The 23,419-nt window shown below is 40.5% G+C and overlaps 1 protein-coding gene across 6 annotated transcripts in view; it reads left to right on the forward strand.

Annotated features, from left to right (window-relative positions):
- The window catches only part of GAPVD1 (GTPase activating protein and VPS9 domains 1), a 75,500-nt gene that overhangs the window by 13,176 nt on the left and 38,905 nt on the right, over positions 1 to 23,419 (forward strand). For all 6 annotated transcript variants that reach the window (XM_025261678.3, XM_044926339.2, XM_006049261.4 and 3 more), the window contains exons 2-5: positions 18,225 to 18,442; positions 19,697 to 20,540; positions 22,192 to 22,278; positions 23,230 to 23,364. In XM_025261678.3, the coding sequence (XP_025117463.1) occupies positions 18,258 to 18,442; positions 19,697 to 20,540; positions 22,192 to 22,278; positions 23,230 to 23,364 (1,251 nt within the window). In that variant the 5' untranslated portion in view covers positions 18,225 to 18,257. The remainder of the gene's footprint in view (positions 1 to 18,224; positions 18,443 to 19,696; positions 20,541 to 22,191; positions 22,279 to 23,229; positions 23,365 to 23,419) is intronic.

Here is a 23,419-nt window from a genome sequence, read left to right on the forward strand (position 1 = left end):
GAATGATGCTAAAGCTGAAACTGCAGTATTTTGGCCACCTCATGCAAAGAGTTGACTCCTTGGAAAAGACTCTGATGCTGGGAGGGATTGGGGGCAGGAGGAGAAGGGGACGACAGAGGATGAGATGGCTGGATGGCATCACTAACTCGATGGACGTGAGTCTGAGTGAACTCCGGGAGTTGGTGATGGACAGGGAGGCCTGGCGTGCTGCGATTCATGGGGTCGTGAAGAGTTGGACACGACTGAGCGACTGAACTGAACTGAATGACAATCCTGAAAGGCCCAGTGATTATTATTGTTTTTGTTTCCTAGGCACAAGTACACTCTACTACCACCAGCCAAAACTCACCTCTTCAAGCTCAACCACTACTACTTATAATGGCTTTTTAAAAATTTTGCTATTAAGTGGAAACTAATGTGAAAACTGACTTTTCCTAAACAATTCTGGCTGATTTGCCTTGCTTCTTTTGACTAGGAATTAGTGCAAAATGTTAATACAGCTGTGGAACTTTTGCGTTAGGAGGTTTCTGTGTTTTGTTTCCGATCACAGTGAACTGAAAGAAAAAATATTCTTAGAGTGATAGTTTAAACAGTGCAGTATGTTACCAGATGTTAGTGGGTTCTGTGATATCAGGTGATGATAAATTACAGTGTTCATGTGCAGTTCTCAAATTCGTATACTTTTTCTTACTGAGAGAAGTTGCTAAATTGTATGCTTAGATTTAGAATTATGTTATTTATACAACAAAAAATTAAAACAGACTTTACTTTTTAGAACAGTTTAATTTACAGAAAAACCTAGATGATGGTACAAGGAGTTGCCATACACCCAGCATCAAGTTCCTGTTGATATGGCACATTTGCTATAATTAGTGAACCGGTATTGATAATTATTATTAATTAAAGTTCATACTTTATTCAGATTTCTTTAGTCTTTACCTGATGTCCTTTTTCTGTTCCAGGATCTCATTCAGGATATGTTACATTTAGTTGTTATTATCTCTGTAATTTTTGATTGGATCATTTTAATTAACCAAATTATTTGTTTGCAAAACATGCTTTATCCTCAAAATTCAAAGCCATACCTATGTGTGGCGTATTATGTTACTGAAAATGCTCTTTGCTTGAAGCTAGTTTGGCCTTTAATTTCACTTTTAATGAGCCTGTATGAGTGTAGGTTTCATCATGTTAGCAAGTAGTCTGTCTTACCTTTTTAGTTCTGTTTGATATTTTACACTTACTTTCATGGAAAGGTTCATTTAGGTCGCCTCTGTCATGTGAAGGACATGGAGTATGTCTCATTGTGTCCTAGCGAAATGATAAAAATTACTCTGCCTCTTTTTTGTGGAGGAACTAAGATCCCACAAGCTGTGCCACATGGCATCTGGGATTTTACCTCATTGACCAGGGATTGGACCGAGGCCCTTGGCAGTGAAAGTACAGAGTCCTAACCACTGGACCACCAGGAAATTCCCTGCCCTACCTCATAATTGATAAGAATAGTGATGTCCTACATCATAGATTATTTATACTTCATAATCTTCTCATGTGAACTAGACTATTTAGCATATGAAGTAGGTAATCGGTAAGAGCAGTATCCCAGTTTTGAAGATGGGGAAGCAGCAGCTTAGGTGAGATCACTGGCTACAGATCACGGTGCCAGCAGAAGGCAGAGCCCAGTCTTAAATCCCTCAGATCTTCTTACTGTAGTTTTTTGTTTGTTTTTTTTAGTATCCTTTCCATTGTCTTGTATGAAATAATTTCTATAAAAAATGATAAAGTAGTGAGTGTTTTTCTGTTACTGACTTACAGAGTTGATCTTGAGTTTATTAAATTCCTGAAGCCTGGCGTGCTACAGTCCATGGGATCTCAAAGAGCCGAGCGACTGAACAACAAGAGAGAGATGATTAGATAAACTCTCGCTGTTACTTATAAGTTTAAAACTCTTAGCTGCATATCATTAACTTGGGATGCTTTTGATTAGAAATTTTCATCAGCGAAATAATGAGACATGATTCTCATTCCATAAAACATTTGAAATGATTTCCCCCTACTTTTGAGTCCTTGAGTCACCGGAGTTCATTCAGGCATAGTTGCTGACATGTGTAATACGCGTTTCCTCCTTGGAACTTTGAATGCATTTTCTAATTCACGCATTTCACTTTATCTGGTTGTGCTTCCTTCCCCATGCTCTGTGTTAGAGTAGGTATGCTTGCTTATCTGGAGTTAACAGGCTTTTTAGGCCAGATAGTGAACGTTTTAGGCTTTGTGGGCATATGGACTCTGGTGGACTCTGGCAACTATTCAGCTCTGCTGTTGTAGCCTGAGAACAGCCATAGATAATATATAAACAAATGGGCATGGCTGTGTTCTGGTAAAACTTTATTTGTACAAGTAGGCAACTGGTTGAATTTGACTCAGGCTGTAGTTTGGCAGCCTCTCCTCTACACAATTGTAGGAACGATACAAAAGCCCAGTGTGCTTCACTTCTTCCAACTAAAATCTCCCTCTGGGCTCTCAGTGATAAGTCTTCCTAACATGAGTTGAAAAGGTTAAAATCTGACTTAACACGCACAGGTATGCTGCTGCTGCTGCTTCGTGGCTTCAGTTGTGTCCAACTCTGTGTGACCCCATAGATGGCAGCCCACCAGGCTCCCCCGTCCCTGGGATTCTCCAGGCAAGAACACTGGAGTGGGTTGCCATTTCCTTCTCCAGTGTAAGAAAGTGAAAAGTGAAAGTGAAGCCGCTCAGTCGTGTCCAACTCTTTGCGACCCCATGGACTGCAGCCTACCAGGCCCTCCGTCCACGGGATTTCCAGGCAAGAGTATTGGAGTGGGGTGCCATTGCTTTCTCTGATGCATAGGTATAATTGATTTTATTTTTGTAGAAAATGTGGTTAAGTGGAACTGAGGTTAATATAGATTTTCAAAGTTCAGTTATTGACCCCTCCAAAAAGAAATTATCTAACTTTGAAAATGCTTGCAGCTTTCAGGGAAAAAAAAAAAGTTTGTTACTGTGAGATATACCTAAAGTTAATTTAAAAATTCTTTGATTTCTTACTTAAGTTCTTTTTCTCAGAGCGACTTGTGATAATGCAGTTAGCAAAACTATATGAGAACTTCTGTGTTTGGCTTGGTATTGGGGGCTGGGCATACATAGGTCTAAGAGAGAATTGTCATCCTTTGAGGGGACCCTTCATTCTTGCTGGAAGGAAAATAGACATTAAAGATGAAAACAAAAAATAACAGTTCCGATTTAATGGCATGAATAAGCACTGCTTTAGGACTTCAAAGTTGGAATTTATCAGTGGGGCAGACTGTATGGTTGGGAAGGAAGATTTCGTTGAGCTAGGCCTTGAAAATGTAAAGGAGCAAATAGGATGAAGGTGAATTGAAAATAAAAATGAAGAGGCATAAGAGGGTTTGTATAGACAAATAATACTCTAAAAGTAAGGAATAAATGTGAATTTTGAGCGTGTAGTATTTTTAATGTTTTCAGTACAATGTGCTTATTGTAGTTAACATTTATTGATTCTTCTCATAGTATTTATCTCTCTCCTCTTTTCCTGTCCATCCGAGACTACATGCTTGTTCTTCCTATGTTATTTCTACCTCTGCTTATGAGGTTTCTAACATGAATATGTTACTGAAATGCCTCTTTTTCATTCCTATATTCATTCAGCAGATGTGTACTGATGTGCATGATGTGATGGATTCTAGTCAGTGTGAACAGAACTGGAAACATTGGGCATAAATCCCTCCTCCTAGGGAGTGTATATTTTCTTGGGGAGATGGTGAATGCATAAGATAGATAAGTGAAATGTATAGTAACCAGTGCTAACAAGTCAATCCTGAGATCAGTCCTGAATATTCATTGGGAGGACTGATGCTGAAGCTGAAGCTCCAGTACTTTGGCCACCTGATGCGAAGAACTGTCTCATTGGAAAAGACCCTGATGCTGGGAAAGATTGAAGGCAGGAGGGGTAGGGGACAGCAGAGGTTGAGATGATTGGATGGCATCACCAATTCAAGAGACATGAGTTTGAGCAAGCTCCGGGAGTTGGTGATGGACAGGGAAGTCTGGTGTGCTCCAGTCCATGGGGTTTGCAAAGCGTTGGACACGACTGAGTGACTGAACTGAACAAGAAAAATGAAATCAGGGAGACATAAAATGAGCCTGTGACAGAGTGAGGGTTGGGATTTTAGGTAGGGTGGACGAGAAAGACTTCACTGAAGATGACTCTAAGACCCAAAGGAAGTAAGAGACCCGGGTGGGAAGCAGGTGCGAAGATACTGGAGTGGAAGTATGCCCGGCAGGTTTGAGAATCTGGCTGAAATAGAATGAATGTGGGGGTTGATAGGAGAGTGATCTAATGTCCTTCTTTGTGTGTCTTGATGAAATTATTAATAGTGTCTGCTTTCATTCCCAGTAGTGTCCCAGTTTGGATGGTAAGTTATATGGTCTGGTAATAGGAGGTGAAGTCAGAGAGCTAAAGGGGCATAGAGGTAGACCATGGAGAGCCAAGAAAAAAAGCTTTTGGAGGATTTTGAGTACAATGATGTGATTTGACTTAGGCTTTCACAGGCTTTCACTTAGGCTCACTGTGTTGAGAATAGGCTGAGAGCAAAGACCGAAGCAGGGAGCCTGTGGAAAATCGCTTCCGATGCTTCAGTTTTCTCAGTGAAGCAGGAGGCAAGGGGCTGAGAATAAGGAGAGGGGAAGAGGTTGGAGATCTGAGGAGAGAGGATGGTATGGATTCATTGCCTGGGGGATTGGGGAGTGGTGGAGGGACTTGGGGGCGTACCAGTGCGTGTGCCGTGCATCAGTGAGGGCCCGTGTAGGGTTTGTGATTGTGAGTTTGAAGTGATGCTAGCGTGGTTGTGTATGTCGGTTTTCTCATTCACAGGTATAAAGTAGGAGTTGGGAGAGCATTAGATTTAACTGGAATTGAGGGTTAGTCAAGTGAGGGCAAATTGCGGGCTTCCCAGGCAGCACTAGTGATAAAGAACCTGCCTGCCAGTGCAGGGAGATGTACTAGATGCAGGTTTGATCCCTGGGTCGGGAAGATCCCCTGGAGGAGCACAACCCAGTCCAGTATTTTTGCCTGGAGAATCCCATGGACAGAGGAGCCTGGCAGGCTACAGTCCATAGGGTCACAAAGAGTCGGACACGACTAAAGCAACTTAGCATGCATGCACGGAGCAAGTTGAGAGTGCATTCGGCAAGTGATCATAATGATTGACTATGGGGTTTATGCTAGTTGGGTAAGGAGGGAAGCAGGGACAGGAGGAGGCTGAAGGTTAGTTTAAAAAAAAAAAACATATATATATATATATAAAAAATAGGCTTAATGGCTTGAAATTCTTGGTGGGGTCAAATGATCTTTGGAGTTTGAGAGTTGTAGGGGAAGGAGAGAGACTGTAGTACATGATAGCAGTAAGGATGGGTATTAGTAGGTCATATAGTCTGATGAACTTGAAGGAAAATGCTTAGCAAGTTTACCTAGTGTTCTGGATTTATTTAAAATATGTTCACAAAAATGTCTTTGAAGACATTTTGGGCTATCGAAGGGTTTAGAAGGTGAGTTCTTGTTCAGATATTTGAAGCATTACCTTCACGTGATTTTTTTTTTATGTTTAAATATTTATTTATTTGGTCATGCCGGGTCTCAGTAGCGGCCATGTGTTAATTTTTTTTTTAAGTGAGGGTTTACTTGAAGGTTTTGGCTTCTAAATTGCATAGATTGGCTCACATTTTGCTATGTCGTTGGAAACATTTTATGCATCCTATCTTGAACAGAATTTCAGTTCTAGTTGGACTGTGAGCTCCTTGAGATTAGGGGGCCTGGCTAGGTTCCAACAATAGTTGATAAGATATTTTGTTAAGTTGTATTAAGGCAGCAAGAAAGGTACAGTTTGAGAAGTGCCAAAATATTTTCCTCTGTCATTTTATTATGGAAAACTTCTAACATAAAGAAACTGTTGAAGAGTAGTACATTGATCACCGTATGCCCATCAACCGGATTCATTCAACTGTGTTCATATTTTTCAGTGTTTTACAAATCTTTTAATTTTTTTTGGACCATGTACAAGTGAGTTCCAGATATCCTGACACTTCACTTCTACATACCTGAGCGTGCATCTCTGAAAAATACAGTGTTCTCCTGTGTAACCACAGGATTTTTCTGAGCCATTCTTGTAGAGGTCAGGGAAATAGTAAAATGTACTGGCTCTGTCACCTCTCACCCACTTGGCCTCATGCAAGTTACTTAACGTCCCTGAGCCTTAATTCGCTTTGCTGCAAAGTTCCTATCTCAGAGGGATGTTGTGAGGATGAAGTGTGTAAAGTTCTTAGAGCCACACCAGGCACAATTTTCAGTTTATAAAGTGGTTTTCTCACATAATACTCAATTCTGGTGTATACCGCCACAGCCAACCCTTGTCACCAGAGTTGGAAACACCGGCCTCGCCATCTCCATGTATAAGTGTCAGCAAGCTAGGATTTTCGCCTCCAGTGTCTGTCACATCTGTCCGATTCCTTCCACTGCCACTGCAGTATTTCTTGCCTATCAAGTTTGTAGTGTTTCTTCATCTAGTTCCATCCCTATCTCCTCCTCTTTCTCCTGACTGCCAGAGTTTATGTTCTCAAATATAAATTTAATCATGTTAATCCATTTAAACTCTTTCCCCGTCTCCTACAGTCCAGTTTCTTTTCCTTTTCTTTTCTTTCTTTTCACAGTCCAGTTTCTTAACACTGGGTTCTGCGTGCAGTCTGTCTGTAGCCTTATCTCCTTATACATTGAGTCCTCTGCCTCCACCTCACTCTTAACACACACATGCCCCCAAACTGTAGGAAGTCATGTGTAGTTCTCTGAATATCACACACCTCTGTGCTTTTGCTTGATTGGCTCTGTGTATCTGGAAGTCGCAATTCAGTTCAGTCACTCAGTTGTGACCGACTCTTCGCGACCCCATGAATCACAGCACGCCAGCCCTCCCTGTCCATCACCATCTCCCGGAGTTCACTCAGACTCACGTCCATCGAGTCAGTGATGCCATCCAGCCATCTCATCCTCTGTCGTAGCCTTCTCCTCCTGCCCCCAATCCCTCCCAGCATCAGAGTCTTTTCCAATGAGTCAACTCTTTGCACGAGGTGGCCAAAGTACTGGAGTTTCAGCTTCAGCATTATTCCCTCCAAAGAAATCCCAGGGCTGATCTCCTTCAGAATGGACTGGTTGGATCTCCTTGCAGTCCAAGGGACTCTCAAAAGTCTTCTCCAGCACCACAGTTCAAAAGCATCACTTCCTTGACACTCAGCCTTCTTCACAGTCCAACTCTCACTTCCATACATGACCACAGGGAAAACCATAGCCCTGAGTAGACAGACCTTTGTTGGCAATGTAATGTCTCTGCTTTTGAATATGCTATCTAGGTTGGTCATAACTTTCCTTCCAAGGAGTAAGCGTTTTTTAATTTCATGGCTGCAGTCACCATCTGCAGTGATTTTGGAGCCCAAAAAAATAAAGTCTGACACTGTTTCCCCATCTGTTTCCCATGAAGTGATGGGACCAGATGCCATGATCTTCATTTTCTGAATGTTGAGCTTTAAGCCAACTTTTTCACTCTCCTCTTTCACCTTCATCAAGAGGCTTTTTAGTTCCTCTTCACTTTCTGCCATAAGGGTGGTGTCAGCTGCATATCTGAGGTTATTGATATTTCTCCCGGCAGTCTTGATTCCAGCTTGTGTTTTTTCCTGTCCAGCATTTCTCATGATGTACTCTGCATAGAAGTTAAATAAGCAGGGTGACAATATACAGACTTGAAGTACTCCTTTTCCTGTTGGAACCAGTCTGTTGTTCCATGTCCAGTTTGAACTGTTGCTTCCTGACCTGCATACAGATTTCTTAAGAGCCAGGTCAGGTGGTCTGGTATTCCATCTCTTTCAGAATTTTCCACAGTTTATTGTGGTCCACAGAGTCAAAGCTTTAGCATAGTCAATAAAGCAGAAATAGATGTTTTTCTGGAACTCACTTGCTTTTTCCATGATCCAGCGGATGTTGGCAATTTGATCTCTGGTTCTCTGCCTTTTAAAACCAGCTTGAACATCAGGAACTTCACGGTTCATGTATTGCTGAAGCCTGGCTTGGAGAATTTTGAGGATTACTTTACTAGCGTGTGAGGTGAGTGCAATTGTGCGGTAGTTTGAGCATTCTTTGGCATTGCCTTTCTTTGGGATTGGAATGAAAACGGACCTTTTCCAGTCCTGTGGCCACTGCTGAGTTTTCTAATTTGCTGGCATATTGAGTGCAGCACTTTCACTGCATCATCTTTCAGGATTTGAAATAGCTCAACTGGAATTCCATCACCTCCACTAGCTTTGTTCATAGTGATGCTTTCTAAGGCCCACTTGACTTCACATTCCAGAATCTCTGGCCCTAGGTGAGTGATCACACCATCGTGGTTTTCTGGGTCGTGAGGATCTTTTTTGTACAGTTCTGTGTATTCTTGCCACCTCTTCTTAATATCTTCTGCTTCTGTTAGGTCCATACCATTTCTGTCCTTTATTGAGCCCATCCTTGCATGACATGTTCCCTTGGTATCTCTAATTTTCTTGAAGAGAGCTCTAGTCTTTCCCATTCTGTTGTTTTCCTCTATTTCTTTGCATTGATCGCTGAGGAAATCCTCTTTTTTTCTGGCAAATTCTTATCCCACCCCTGCCTCCCCGCCCAAATACTTGTCTTTGAAGACCAGACTCGAGTACCTAACTTCTCCGTCACTCCTTCTCTTTTGTCCCTGCTCTACATTGTACAGCCTTCAGCATATTATCCATATTTGGGGGCAGCCACTAACTTGTATGTCTAATAGAATGGGGGTTCTATTAAATTAGAAAGTCCTTGAGGACTAGGTTTTATCTTTTTTTTTGTATCCCTTGTACCTAATGTGTTGCTCATACCAGGCACAAAATAAATATAGGTATTGTGTCCACGTTTTATGGAGAAAAAGCCTGAAGTTTAGAGAATATGCATTATGTACCCAAGGTAACAGAACTATTAATGACACATAGAGATGTTTAAGAGCCCGTTTCAGTTTTATTTTCATTAACTATAATACTTCTCATAATTACAACCATTTGTTCAGTGATTCTGTTCTTAGTCTGTGGATTTAGAGCCCCCTAGAGGATGTTAGAATTCCCTCATACTACTACTACTTCTAATAAGTCGCTTCAGTCATGTCCGAGTCTGTGCGACCCCATAGACAGCAGCCCACCAGGCTCCGCCATCCCTGGGATTCTCCAGGCAAGAACACTGGAGTGGGTTGCCATTTCCTTCTCCAATGCATGAAAGTGAAAAGTGAGAGTGAAGTCACTCAGTCGTGTCCGACTCTTCGTGACCCCATGGACTGCAGCCGACCTGGCTCCTCTATCCATGGGATTTTCCAGTCAAGAGTACTGGAGTGGGGTGCCATTGCCTTCTCCTACGCATAGGTATAATTTTATTTTTGTAGAAAATGTGGTTAAGTGGAACTGAGGTTAATATAGATTTTCAAAGTTCAATTATTGACCCCTCCAAAAAGAAACTATCTAACTTTGAGAAGGAACTGGCAACCCACTCCAGTGTTCTTGCCTGGAGAATCCCATGGACGGAGAAGCCTGGTAGGCTGCAGTCCATGGGGTCGCAGAGTCGGACACGACTGAAGTGACTTAGCAGCAGTATCAACTTTGAAAATGCTTGCAGCTTTCAGGGGGAAAAAACCAGTTTGTTACTTTGAGATATACCTAAAGTTAATTTAAAAATTCTTTGATTTTTACTTAAGTTCTTTTTCTCAGAGCGACTTGTGATAATGCAGTTAGCAAAACTATATGAGAACTTCTGTGTTTGGCTTGGTATTGGGGGCTGGGCATACATAGGTCTAAGAGAGAATTGTCATCCTTTGAGGGGACCCTTCATTCTTGCTGGAAGGAAAATAGACATTAAAGATGAAAACAAAAAATAACAGTTCCGATTTAATGGCATGAATAAGCACTGCTTTAGGACTTCAAAGTTGGAATTTATCAGTGGGGCAGACTGTATGGTTGGGAAGGAAGATTTCGTTGAGCTAGGCCTTGAAAATGTAAAGGAGCAAATAGGATGAAGGTGAATTGAAAATAAAAATGAAGAGGCATAAGAGGGTTTGTATAGACAAATAATACTCTAAAAGTAAGGAATAAATGTGAATTTTGAGCGTGTAGTATTTTTAATGTTTTCAGTACAATGTGCTTATTGTAGTTAACATTTATTGATTCTTCTCATAGTATTTACCTCTCCTCTTTTCCTGTCCATCAGAGACTACATGCTTGTTCTTCCTATGTTATTTCTACCTCTGCTTATGAGGTTTCTAACATGAATATGTTACTGAAATGCCTCTTTTTCATTCCTATATTCATTCAGCAGATGTGTACTGATGTGCATGATGTGATGGATTCTAGTCAGTGTGAACAGAACTGGAAACAAATTGGGCATAAATCCCTCCTCCTAGGGAGTGTATATTTTCTTGGGGAGATGGTGAATGCATAAGATAGATAAGTGAAATGTATAGTAACCAGTGCTAACAAGTCAATCCTGAGATCAGTCCTGAATATTCATTGGGAGGACTGATGCTGAAGCTGAAGCTCCAGTACTTTGGCCACCTGATGCGAAGAACTGTCTCATTGGAAAAGACCCTGATGCTGGGAAAGATTGAAGGCAGGAGGGGTAGGGGACAGCAGAGGTTGAGATGATTGGATGGCATCACCAATTCAAGAGACATGAGTTTGAGCAAGCTCCGGGAGTTGGTGATGGACAGGGAAGTCTGGTGTGCTCCAGTCCATGGGGTTTGCAAAGCGTTGGACACGACTGAGTGACTGAACTGAACAAGAAAAATGAAATCAGGGAGACATAAAATGAGCCTGTGACAGAGTGAGGGTTGGGATTTTAGGTGGGGTGGACGAGAAAGACTTCACTGAAGATGACTCTAAGACCCAAAGGAAGTAAGAGACCCGGGTGGGAAGCAGGTGCGAAGATACTGGAGTGGAAGTATGCCCGGCAGGTTTGAGAATCTGGCTGAAATAGAATGAATGTGGGGGTTGATAGGAGAGTGATCTAATGTCCTTCTTTGTGTGTCTTGATGAAATTATTAATAGTGTCTGCTTTCATTCCCAGTAGTGTCCCAGTTTGGATGGTAAGTTATATGGTCTGGTAATAGGAGGTGAAGTCAGAGAGCTAAAGGGGCATAGAGGTAGACCATGGAGAGCCAAGAAAAAAAGCTTTTGGAGGATTTTGAGTACAATGATGTGATTTGACTTAGGCTTTCACAGGCTTTCACTTAGGCTCACTGTGTTGAGAATAGGCTGAGAGCAAAGACCGAAGCAGGGAGCCTGTGGAAAATCGCTTCCGATGCTTCAGTTTTCTCAGTGAAGCAGGAGGCAAGGGGCTGAGAATAAGGAGAGGGGAAGAGGTTGGAGATCTGAGGAGAGAGGATGGTATGGATTCATTGCCTGGGGGATTGGGGAGTGGTGGAGGGACTTGGGGGCGTACCAGTGCGTGTGCCGTGCATCAGTGAGGGCCCGTGTAGGGTTTGTGATTGTGAGTTTGAAGTGATGCTAGCGTGGTTGTGTATGTCGGTTTTCTCATTCACAGGTATAAAGTAGGAGTTGGGAGAGCATTAGATTTAACTGGAATTGAGGGTTAGTCAAGTGAGGGCAAATTGCGGGCTTCCCAGGCAGCACTAGTGATAAAGAACCTGCCTGCCAGTGCAGGGAGATGTACTAGATGCAGGTTTGATCCCTGGGTCGGGAAGATCCCCTGGAGGAGCACAACCCAGTCCAGTATTTTTGCCTGGAGAATCCCATGGACAGAGGAGCCTGGCAGGCTACAGTCCATAGGGTCACAAAGAGTCGGACACGACTAAAGCAACTTAGCATGCATGCACGGAGCAAGTTGAGAGTGCATTCGGCAAGTGATCATAATGATTGACTATGGGGTTTATGCTAGTTGGGTAAGGAGGGAAGCAGGGACAGGAGGAGGCTGAAGGTTAGTTTAAAAAAAAAAAACATATATATATATATATATATAAAATAGGCTTAATGGCTTGAAATTCTTGGTGGGGTCAAATGATCTTTGGAGTTTGAGAGTTGTAGGGGAAGGAGAGAGACTGTAGTACATGATAGCAGTAAGGATGGGTATTAGTAGGTCATATAGTCTGATGAACTTGAAGGAAAATGCTTAGCAAGTTTACCTAGTGTTCTGGATTTATTTAAAATATGTTCACAAAAATGTCTTTGAAGACATTTTGGGCTATCGAAGGGTTTAGAAGGTGAGTTCTTGTTCAGATATTTGAAGCATTACCTTCACGTGATTTTTTTTTTATGTTTAAATATTTATTTATTTGGTCATGCCGGGTCTCAGTAGCGGCCATGTGTTAATTTTTTTTTTAAGTGAGGGTTTACTTGAAGGTTTTGGCTTCTAAATTGCATAGATTGGCTCACATTTTGCTATGTCGTTGGAAACATTTTATGCATCCTATCTTGAACAGAATTTCAGTTCTAGTTGGACTGTGAGCTCCTTGAGATTAGGGGGCCTGGCTAGGTTCCAACAATAGTTGATAAGATATTTTGTTAAGTTGTATTAAGGCAGCAAGAAAGGTACAGTTTGAGAAGTGCCAAAATATTTTCCTCTGTCATTTTATTATGGAAAACTTCTAACATAAAGAAACTGTTGAAGAGTAGTACATTGATCACCGTATGCCCATCAACCGGATTCATTCAACTGTGTTCATATTTTTCAGTGTTTTACAAATCTTTTAATTTTTTTTGGACCATGTACAAGTGAGTTCCAGATATCCTGACACTTCACTTCTACATACCTGAGCGTGCATCTCTGAAAAATACAGTGTTCTCCTGTGTAACCACAGGATTTTTCTGAGCCATTCTTGTAGAGGTCAGGGAAATAGTAAAATGTACTGGCTCTGTCACCTCTCACCCACTTGGCCTCATGCAAGTTACTTAACGTCCCTGAGCCTTAATTCGCTTTGCTGCAAAGTTCCTATCTCAGAGGGATGTTGTGAGGATGAAGTGTGTAAAGTTCTTAGAGCCACACCAGGCACAATTTTCAGTTTATAAAGTGGTTTTCTCACATAATACTCAATTCTGGTGTATACCGCCACAGCCAACCCTTGTCACCAGAGTTGGAAACACCGGCCTCGCCATCTCCATGTATAAGTGTCAGCAAGCTAGGATTTTCGCCTCCAGTGTCTGTCACATCTGTCCGATTCCTTCCACTGCCACTGCAGTATTTCTTGCCTATCAAGTTTGTAGTGTTTCTTCATCTAGTTCCATCCCTATCTCCTCCTCTTTCTCCTGACTGCCAGAGTTTATGTTCTCAAATATAAATTTAATCATGTTAATCCATTTAAACTCTTTCCCCGTCTCCTACAGTCCAGTTTCTTTTTCTTTTCTTTTCTTTCTTTTCACAGTCCAGTTTCTTAACACTGGGTTCTGCGTGCAGTCTGTCTGTAGCCTTATCTCATTATACATTGAGTCCTCTGCCTCCAGCCTCACTCTTAACACACACAAACACACATGCCCTCAAACTGTAGGAAGTCATGTGTAGTTCTCTGAATATCACACACCTCTGTGCTTTTGCTTGATTGGCTCTGTGTATCTGGAAGTCGCAATTCAGTTCAGTCACTCAGTTGTGACCGACTCTTCGCGACCCCATGAATCACAGCACGCCAGCCCTCCCTGTCCATCACCAACTCCCGGAGTTCACTCAGACTCACGTCCATCGAGTCAGTGATGCCATCCATCCATCTCATCCTCTGTCGTCCCCTTCTCCTCCTGCTCCCAATCCCTCCCAGCATCAGAGTCTTTTCCAAGGAGTCATCTCTTCGCATGAGGTGGCTAAAGTTACTGGAGTTTCAGCTTTAGCATCATTCCTTCCAAAGAAATCCCAGGGCTGATCTCCTTCAGAATGGCCTGGTTGGATCTCCTTGCAGTCCAAGGGACTCTCAAGAGTCTTCTCAAACACCACAGTTGAAGAGCATCAATTCTTTGGCGTTCAGCCTTCTTCACAGTCCAACTCTCACATCCATACATGACCACAGGAAAAACCATAGCCTTGACTAGACAGACCTTTGTTGGCAAAGTAATGTCTCTGCTTTTGAATATGCTATCCTAGGTTGGTCATAACTTTCCTTCCAAGGAGTAAGCATCTTTTAATTTCATGGCTGCAGTCACCACCTGCAGTGATTTTGGAGTCCCAAAAAATAAAGTCTGACACTGTTTCCACTGTTTCCCCATCTCTTTCCCATGAAGCTATGGGACCAGATGCCATGATCTTTGTTTTCTGAATGTGGACCTTTAAACCAGCTTTTTCACTCTCCACTTTCACTTTCATCAAGAGGCTTTTTTGTTCCTCTTCACTTTGTTCCATAAGGGTGGTGTTATCTGCATATCTGAGGTTATTGATATTTCTCCCAGCAATCTTGATTCCAGCTTATGTTTCTTCCCATCCAGCATTTCTCATGATGTACTCTGCATAGAAGTTAAATAAGCAGGGTGACAATATATAGCCTTGAAGTACTCCTTTTCTTATTTGGAAGCAGTCTGTTGTTCCATGTCCAGTTCAAACTGTTGCTTCCTGACCTGCATACAGATTTCTCAAGAGGCAGGTCAGGTGGTCTGGCATTCCCATCTCTTTCAGAATTTTCCACAGTTTCTTGTGATCTACACAGTCAAAGGCTTTGGCATAGTCAATAAAGCAGAAATAGATGTTTTTCTGGAACTCACTTGCTTTTTCCATGATCCAGTGGATGTTGGCAATTTGATCTCTAGTTCCTCTGCCTTTTCTAAAACCAGCTTGAATATCAGGAAGTTCACAGTTCACATATTGCTGAAGCCTGGCTTGGAGAATTTTGAGCATTACTTTACTAGCGTGTGAGATGAGTGCAATTGTGCGGTAGTTTGAGCATTCTTTGGCATTGCCTTTCTTTGGGATTGGAATGAAAACTGACCTTTTCCAGTCCTGTGGCCACTGCTGAGTTTTCTAATTTGCTGGCATATTGAGTGCAGCACTTTCACTGCATCATCTTTCAGGATTTGAAATAGCTCACCTGGAATTCCATCACCTCCAGTAGCTTTGTTCGTAGTGATGCTTTCTAAGGCCCACTTGACTTCACATTCCAGAATCTCTGGCCCTAAGTGAGTGATCACACCATCGTGGTTTTCTGGGTTATGAAGATCTTTTTTGTACAGTTCTTCTGTGTATTCCTGTCACCTCTTCTTAATATCTTCTGCTTCTGTTAGGTCCATACCATTTCTGTCCTTTATCGAGCCCATCCTTGCATGACATGTTCCCTTGGTATCTCTAATTTTCTTGAAGAGAGCTCTAGTCTTTCCCATTCTGTTGTTTTCCTCTATTTCTTTGCATTGATCGCTGAGGAAATCCTCTTTTTTTCTGGCAAATTCTTATCCCACCCCTGCCTCCCCGCCCAAATACTTGTCTTTGAAGACCAGACTCGAGTACCTAACTTCTCCGTCACTCCTTCTCTTTTGTCCCTGCTCTACATTGTACAGCCTTCAGCATATTATCCATATTTGGGGGCAGCCACTAACTTGTATGTCTAATAGAATGGGGGTTCTATTAAATTAGAAAGTCCTTGAGGACTAGGTTTTATCTTTTTTTTTGTATCCCTTGTACCTAATGTGTTACTCATGCCAGGCACAAAATAAATATAGGTATTGCGTCCACGTTTTAGGAGAAAAAAGCCTGAAGTTTAGAGAATATGCATTATGTACCCAAGGTAACAGAACTATTAATGACACATAGAGATGTTTAAGAGCCCGTTTCAGTTTTATTTTCATTAACTATAATACTTCTCATAATTACAACCATTTGTTCAGTGATTCTGTTCTTAGTCTGTGGATTTAGAGCCCCCTAGAGGATGTTAGAATTCCCTCATACTACTACTACTTCTAATAAGTCGCTTCAGTCATGTCCGAGTCTGTGCGACCCCATAGACAGCAGCCCACCAGGCTCCGCCATCCCTGGGATTCTCCAGGCAAGAACACTGGAGTGGGTTGCCATTTCCTTCTCCAATGCATGAAAGTGAAAAGTGAGAGTGAAGTCGCTCAGTCGTGTCCGACTCTTTGCGACCCCATGGACTGCAGCCGACCTGGCTCCTCTATCCATGGGATTTTCCAGGCAAGAAAACTGGAGTAGGGTGCCATTGCCTTCTCCAGAATTCCCTCGTGGAAGATTACAAAGTCATGTGTGTTTTCTTTAGACTGAGTTAATAAGATTATATATGTTTGGCACCCGTTTTTTTGAATATACATGGATGTTTTTGTGACTTAATAACGAATCATCTTGGTGAAGTAGACATATTTAAAATCTTTGAGAGGAAAGCAGTCTGAGGGTCTTAATACAGGAGACTTGAAATAGTTTGCCGCCGCTGCTGCTAAGTCAGTTCAGTCGTGTCCAACTCTGTGTGACCCCATAGACAGCAGCCCACCAGGCTCCCCCGTCACTGGGATTCTCCAGGCAAGAACACTGAGTGGGTTGCCGTTTCCTTCTCCAGTGCATGAAAGTGAAAAGTGACAGTGAAGTCGCTCAGTCGTGTCCGACCCTCAGTGACCCCATGGACTGCAGCCCACCAGGCTCCTCCGTCCATGGGATTTTCCAGGCGAGAGTCCTGGAATGGGGTGCCATTTCCTTCTCCGAAATAATTTGCTAGGTAATTGATAAAGTACAAGAAAGTGTTTTTTTGAAAGCAGTTAAATTCAGGTTAGATGATAATACCAGAAACTTCCCCAGAAATCAGTAGTTCATTAAAATAAAGGTTAAAAATTTCTGAAATCAAACTTATTTTAAAAATTGTTGAATCCATTTCATTATTTAAATTTAAAAGTGGCTTTAAATGTATTTTCATTGACTCTCATAATGTTTAATTCTTGGTATTTTTTTAAGTCTTAGCACAAAAATACTGATTTCATATATATAAGCATTTTCATTGGATCTGTAAACATATTGAGAGTTCTGTGGGCTACGTTCCTCTTTCCAAATCTGAATTCACTGCAAATTATAGTTTATCAATTCCAAATAAATCCATTATGAATTTGTTTGGTTGGGACATTTTTAAAAAGATTTTTAATATATTCCTTTTCTTAAAATTTGTTTTTATTTGGAGGGGGACAGCTGTCCCCACAACTTTATTGAAGTATAATTGACATAGCATTGTGTAAGTTTAAGTTTATAACGATTTGGTACACATATATTGCAAAAGTTTGCCACAGTGAAGTTAGTTAATGCATCCTTCACCTCATGTAATTACCATTTTCTTGTTATTATGATGAGATCATTTAAAGCTTTACTCTCATAACAGCTTTTAAGTATACAATCTTAATGTTTAATTCTTTAAAAAATTTTTTATTCAGGTATAGATTCAACATTGATTTAAATGTAAATTCAACATATTCAAGTATAAATTCCGCATTGATGTACAATGTTGTGAAGTAACTCAGATATGAGTATTCTTTCCCATTACGGTTTATCGCAGGGCTTTGAATATAGTTCCCTGTGCGATACAGCGGGACCTTGTTTATTCATCCTGAATGTAACAGTTTGCATCTGCTGATCCCGAACTCCCAGTCCTTCTCTTCCCCACCACTAATGTTTAATTCTTAATGAGAAGCATTTTTCTAACTTAATGACTGCTGTCTGGACAATCTGGGCCACAAACGCTTCTATTGCTGATATAAAACATTTGTGGTCTGGCAGGCATTCTAACTTCAAGGGTATAGCTTAAATAATAATGCTCTAAAATATGTGTGCTATTTTTATCAGTTTGTTTAGCTACTAGATGAACAAGAATTGTGTGATTTCATTCATTCCTGTGGCAAATACTTCTTTACCTCCTGGCCTGAGCCAAGCCCTCTCCTTAGCCCTGAAATTACAGCTGTAAGTCGACAAAGCAGACAAGCCTTGGTCTTGGCAGTCCTTGCCTTTCAGTGGGGAAACCCCACTCTAAGCATCTTGAACATGCATGTAATATATGCTGAGTAGGGGCAAATGCTTAATAAAAGGTCAGAAGAGGGAATAAGAAGTGATTTTCTCTGTTTCAGAATGAGTTGTTTTAGAAGACCTTTCTCAATAGACATTTGAGCAGAGAGACCCGAAAATAAAAATATTTTTTTTTCTTTTTTACTCTTAGTGATCAGCCTTTGTACCTTCTCCACATTTGAAGATGGTGAAGCTAGATATTCATACTCTGGCCCATCACCTCAAGCAGGAACGCTTATACGTGAACTCTGAGAAACAGCTCATTCAGAGGCTTAATGCAGATGTACTTAAGACAGCCGAAAAGTTGTATCGTACAGCATGGATTGCTAAGCAACAGAGAATTAATTTGGATCGGCTTATCATCACCAGGTAAAGAAAAGATTTTGAGTTCAGAAATTTTATAAACCGCTTTAATTCTGCTTATGGCAGTTACATAACTGCTAACTGCAAATAAACAAATATATTTCTAACAAAGTGCATTGTTTAAGATAACTTAAATCAGCATCCCAATGGTGAGTATTTGCTTATATTGTTTATTAATTAATGTATTGACCTAAGCACTGTTGTAGAGAATTACAACTTCAGCATTAATATTTTATACCACAGCGTTTAATTTTGTACATTGGCATTATATAACATTTTACTTGTATAGAGAGTAAGTTATCTTGTTTCCTACTTTTCTCCTAATATTATTTAAAATATACATTTTCATGTTTTGCTATTGTGTATCTACTTAGCAGTTTTAGAAACCTCACTTTTCACTGTGTTAATACTTCATTATTCTGTTGTTCCAAGAAGCAATTTTTTTTTTTTTTGGCTGCACCACAGGGCATGTGGGATCTTAGTTCCCCAACCAGGGATTGCACTCATGCCCCCTGCAGCGGAAGTGTGGATTCTTAACCACTGGACCACCAGGGAAGTCCCTCAAGAAGCAGTTTTTAAGTTTAGAAATAGTGATGCTGTGGTATATTGTCTAGAAAAGAAGACAGACATAGAAGAGTACATACTGTATGATTCCATAAATATGAAATTCAAAAAGATGCAGGACTAATCTTCACTCCTAAAGGAAATCAACCCTGAATATTCATTGGAAGGACTGATTCTGAAGCTGAAGCTCCAATACTGATGCAAAGAGCTGACTCATTGGAAAAGACCCTGGTCTGGGAAAGATAGAAGGCAGGAGGAGAAGGGGACGACAGAAGATGAGATGGTTGGATGGCATCACTGACTCAGTGGACATGAGTTTGAGCAAACTCTGGGAAATGGTGAAGGACAGGGAAGCCTGACATGCTGAAGTCCATGGGGGTCACAAAGAGTTGGACATGACTGAGCGACTAAACAACAACAACAATCTTCAATGATAGAAATCAGAATAACGGTTATTTCTCAATATTTTTCATGGAACCTGATTTAATATGAGAAATCTGTTCTCCTTTGTACTTTTTGGTTTTGACTTTCTTTACATATTCAGGTGCTGGTGGTCTAAAAGATTTTAGCAATTCCTAGTGATCTCATTGGTGGGACTGTAACCAACTCATGTTTCCATGCTTCAGTATAGTATATGTGTTATATTATTATTGTTGTTAATTTTATTATTTTGCTTGTTTGCTCATTTTTTTTTAGTGCTGAAGCTTCCCCTGCTGAATGTTGCCAACATGCTAAGATTTTGGAAGACACACAGTTTGTTGATGGGTATAAGCAACTGGGATTTCAGGAGACTGCTTATGGAGAATTCTTGAGTCGACTAAGGGAAAATCCTCGTCTTATTGCCTCCTCCTTGGTTGCTGGAGAGAAACTTAATCAGGAGAACACACAGAGTGTCATTTACACAGTTTTTACCTCTCTCTATGGCAACTGCATTATGCAAGAAGATGAAAGCTACCTCCTTCAGGTGTTGAGATACTTGATTGAATTTGAACTTAAAGAAAGTGACAACCCCAGACGACTTTTGAGGAGAGGAACCTGTGCCTTCAGCATCTTATTTAAACTTTTTTCTGAAGGACTGTTTTCTGCCAAACTTTTCCTCACAGCTACTTTACATGAGCCGATCATGCAACTCCTTGTTGAAGACGAAGATCACCTGGAGACAGACCCAAACAAGCTGATTGAGAGGTTCTCCCCCGCTCAACAGGAAAAACTCTTTGGCGAGAAAGGCTCAGACAGGTTTAGGCAGAAGGTTCAAGAGATGGTGGATTCCAATGAGGCCAAACTTGTGGCCTTGGTGAACAAATTTATTGGTTATCTCAAACAGAACACTTACTGCTTCCCACATAGTCTGAGGTGGATCGTGTCACAGATGTACAAAACTCTCTCCTGTGTAGACAGACTGGAAGTTGGGGAGGTCAGGGCCATGTGCACTGACCTCCTGTTGGCCTGCTTCATTTGTCCTGCAGTCGTCAATCCAGAACAGTATGGAATAATCTCCGATGCTCCCATTAATGAGGTGGCGAGATTTAACCTGATGCAGGTATGCTTTTGCTGGGCATTCAGTGTGAGACCAGTTGATTGGGCATTGGGGTGGGAATGGAAAGTATGATAAAATGGAGTCCTCACACACTTTAAATATTTAGATGATTCCATTTTCTAGAACAAGGCCACCATCCCTTTCCCATGATTTCACAATCCAGAATGATTAAAAACTTAGAGGGTCTTTTATACTTCCTTTGGTAGCAAAACCTATCCTGAACTAACAAGAGGCTATTTATAGTCCATTTCGTGTTAATGGGTATTTGTGTTTTGCTGTGGGAATGTTAATGTATCTGACTATAGGATGCCACCCTAAGTACTGGGCATGTTACGTATGTATGTTACCAGCCTTTCTAAAATCTCCAGATTTTGAAATCTGAAACTCTTCTGGACCTAAACGTTTTCAAAAGAAGATTTTTGGATCTATGTTAGCACTTTTTTTCCCCCTAATCATCTGAACTACTGAAATCATGTTTTTGTTTCTTAAGGGATTCTTTTAATTATATGTTATTCCCAGAAATACAGTGAAGAAGATAGAGTTTATTTGGAATACCATATGTCTTATCTTTGGATGATTTTTTTTTTAATGATAAGCTTTTTTTTCATGATTAGTTCTGTCATTTTGGGGTGTTTAGAAATTACATAGACATTCCTGAAATAAAATTAGAATTTCTTTGTCATCTCTGAAACACTAAATTTATTCTTACGATAACATCATTATAGTTTTATTTTTGTCATTCCAGTAGAGATAGAATCACATGCTTTCAAAATGAGTAAAAAGAGGGATTGTCCCAGATTTGAAGATGATGCTATACGATAACTTTCAGCAAAATATCTTTAGAAAGTAGATTAACAGTTCACTTTTTGCAGTAAGGATCTGGCTCTGAGACTTAATATTTACTTTCAAAACAGCTTATGTTCTGTAGGAATTATTTGCTTTCAAGTCTAGAAAAAATTTTTTACCTTGAGTACTTTATGAACTATAGAAAAAAGTACTTAATAATAACTTGAGATAGTTTGTCAGCTTTTACAAATTAAGTTTTTAAAGATACGGTAAGTACAGCAGCAGAAACAAAGGTCATGTACCTTCATTTCCTATTGTTGATATAATATGCATTAAAGACAAAGCAAAATTTTCTACTTATTCATTATAGCTCAGTATAAACATAATAAAATACAGTGGGCTTCCCTGGTGGCTCAGTGGTAAAGAATCTGCCTGCTAGTGTAGGAGACACGGGTTTGATCCCTGGTCTGGGAAGATCCCACTTGCTGGGAAGCAGCTGGATGCGTGCACCTCAACTACTGAGCCCTTGCACTCTAGAGCCTGTGCTCGGCCTCGAGAGAAGCTACCGCACTGCAACTCAAGAGTAGCCTCTGCTCATTGCAACTAGAGAAAAAGCCTGTGCGGCAATGAAGACCCAGTCTAGCCAAAAATAAATAAATAAATAAAAATGTGAAAAACAGAAGTCCTTAAAATATAGTAAAAGCTGACAGAGTCAAGATGCATATTTTATTGGGGATCCCATTTTGTATGTTTGGTTAGGTGGTGTGAATATTCTTATGAAACAGATTTTTAGAGTAGAATGGAGATGCTTTCACAGTGGGGACTGTCTCTCCAGCCTGCGTCTTCCCACCTCTGTTCTGGGTTTCAGGTTGGCCGCCTTTTGCAGCAATTAGCAATGACTGGCTCTGAAGAGGGAGATCCCCGGACAAAGAGCAGCCTTGGAAAATTTGACAAAGTAAGAGCGGATCCTATGTCATGTAAAGGACTCTGTATGGAAAGTTCTGCTAAAATATTAGTGAATCTAACTGTTCTCTTTATTAAAGCTTATCTCTCAGTGATGTGTAAATTAAATATTCTTTTCAATTATGCTTGGTTTGGCTGTAGAGGATACAATGTTGGATCAGTAACATTTAAAGGAAGATGTCATCAAAGATTACTAATGCTCACTTGCTGAAATGTTGAGGCGATGCCATTGTAATGAGAGCCAAACAGCTGTTAAGATTATTTTTTAAAGTTTGATTTTTAAAAATTGTTACAAAATTAAGTCTATGAATATATGAATCAGCAATGATTGATAATTTTAAATGGATTTCATAACTTAACGTGGCATCGTTCAGTTGATTTAACTAAATAAAAATTTATCATATTTTTAGTAGGCTGTACATTCAACCTAGATTAAAATTCAAAGGTTATGTAGTGAAGTTTCCCTTCCACCTCTGATCTCTAACCTTCATTTCCTCTTCTAAAGGTTCTTTATATTACCAATCTTTTGTGCGTCCTTCAAGAAGTCTATATGTATATTCCTAATATATTTTTAGGAATATGTTTTCCTAATTACAAGTGGTAGGACTGTGTGTACTGTTGGCCTCATGTCTATTTCACATACCAGACTATCTTGTTGATTATTTTATATCAATTTATAGAGTTTAATTTTTTTCAAATATTGGGTTTAATATAATTTTCAAGAAGAAAAGCTTTCTACGTGCTTGTTTGTCTTAATCAGAAATTTTGTTCCCTTACTTTATTTTTTTTAATTTATTTATTTTAATTGGAGGCTAATTACAGTATTGTATTGGTTTTGCCATACATTGACATGAGTCTGCCACGGGTGTACATGTGTCCCCATCTGTTCCCTTACTTTAAAGGGAGAGTGTTTCACAGTGATTTTTTTCTCCTGTTTGAACAGAGCTGTGTTGCTGCTTTCCTTGATGTTGTGATTGGAGGCCGTGCAGTGGAGACCCCGCCAATGTCCTCCGTTAATCTCCTGGAAGGGTTGAGCAGAACTGTGGTTTATATAACCTACAGTCAGCTTATTACTCTGGTAATGGCTTTATTCTGTAATAGAATTTTTTTCCCTCAAAAGTCATTTATCTAAA

The sequence above is a fragment of the Bubalus bubalis genome, chromosome 12 (assembly GCF_019923935.1).
Source record: "Bubalus bubalis isolate 160015118507 breed Murrah chromosome 12, NDDB_SH_1, whole genome shotgun sequence".
Taxonomy (NCBI): Eukaryota; Metazoa; Chordata; class Mammalia; order Artiodactyla; family Bovidae; genus Bubalus; species Bubalus bubalis.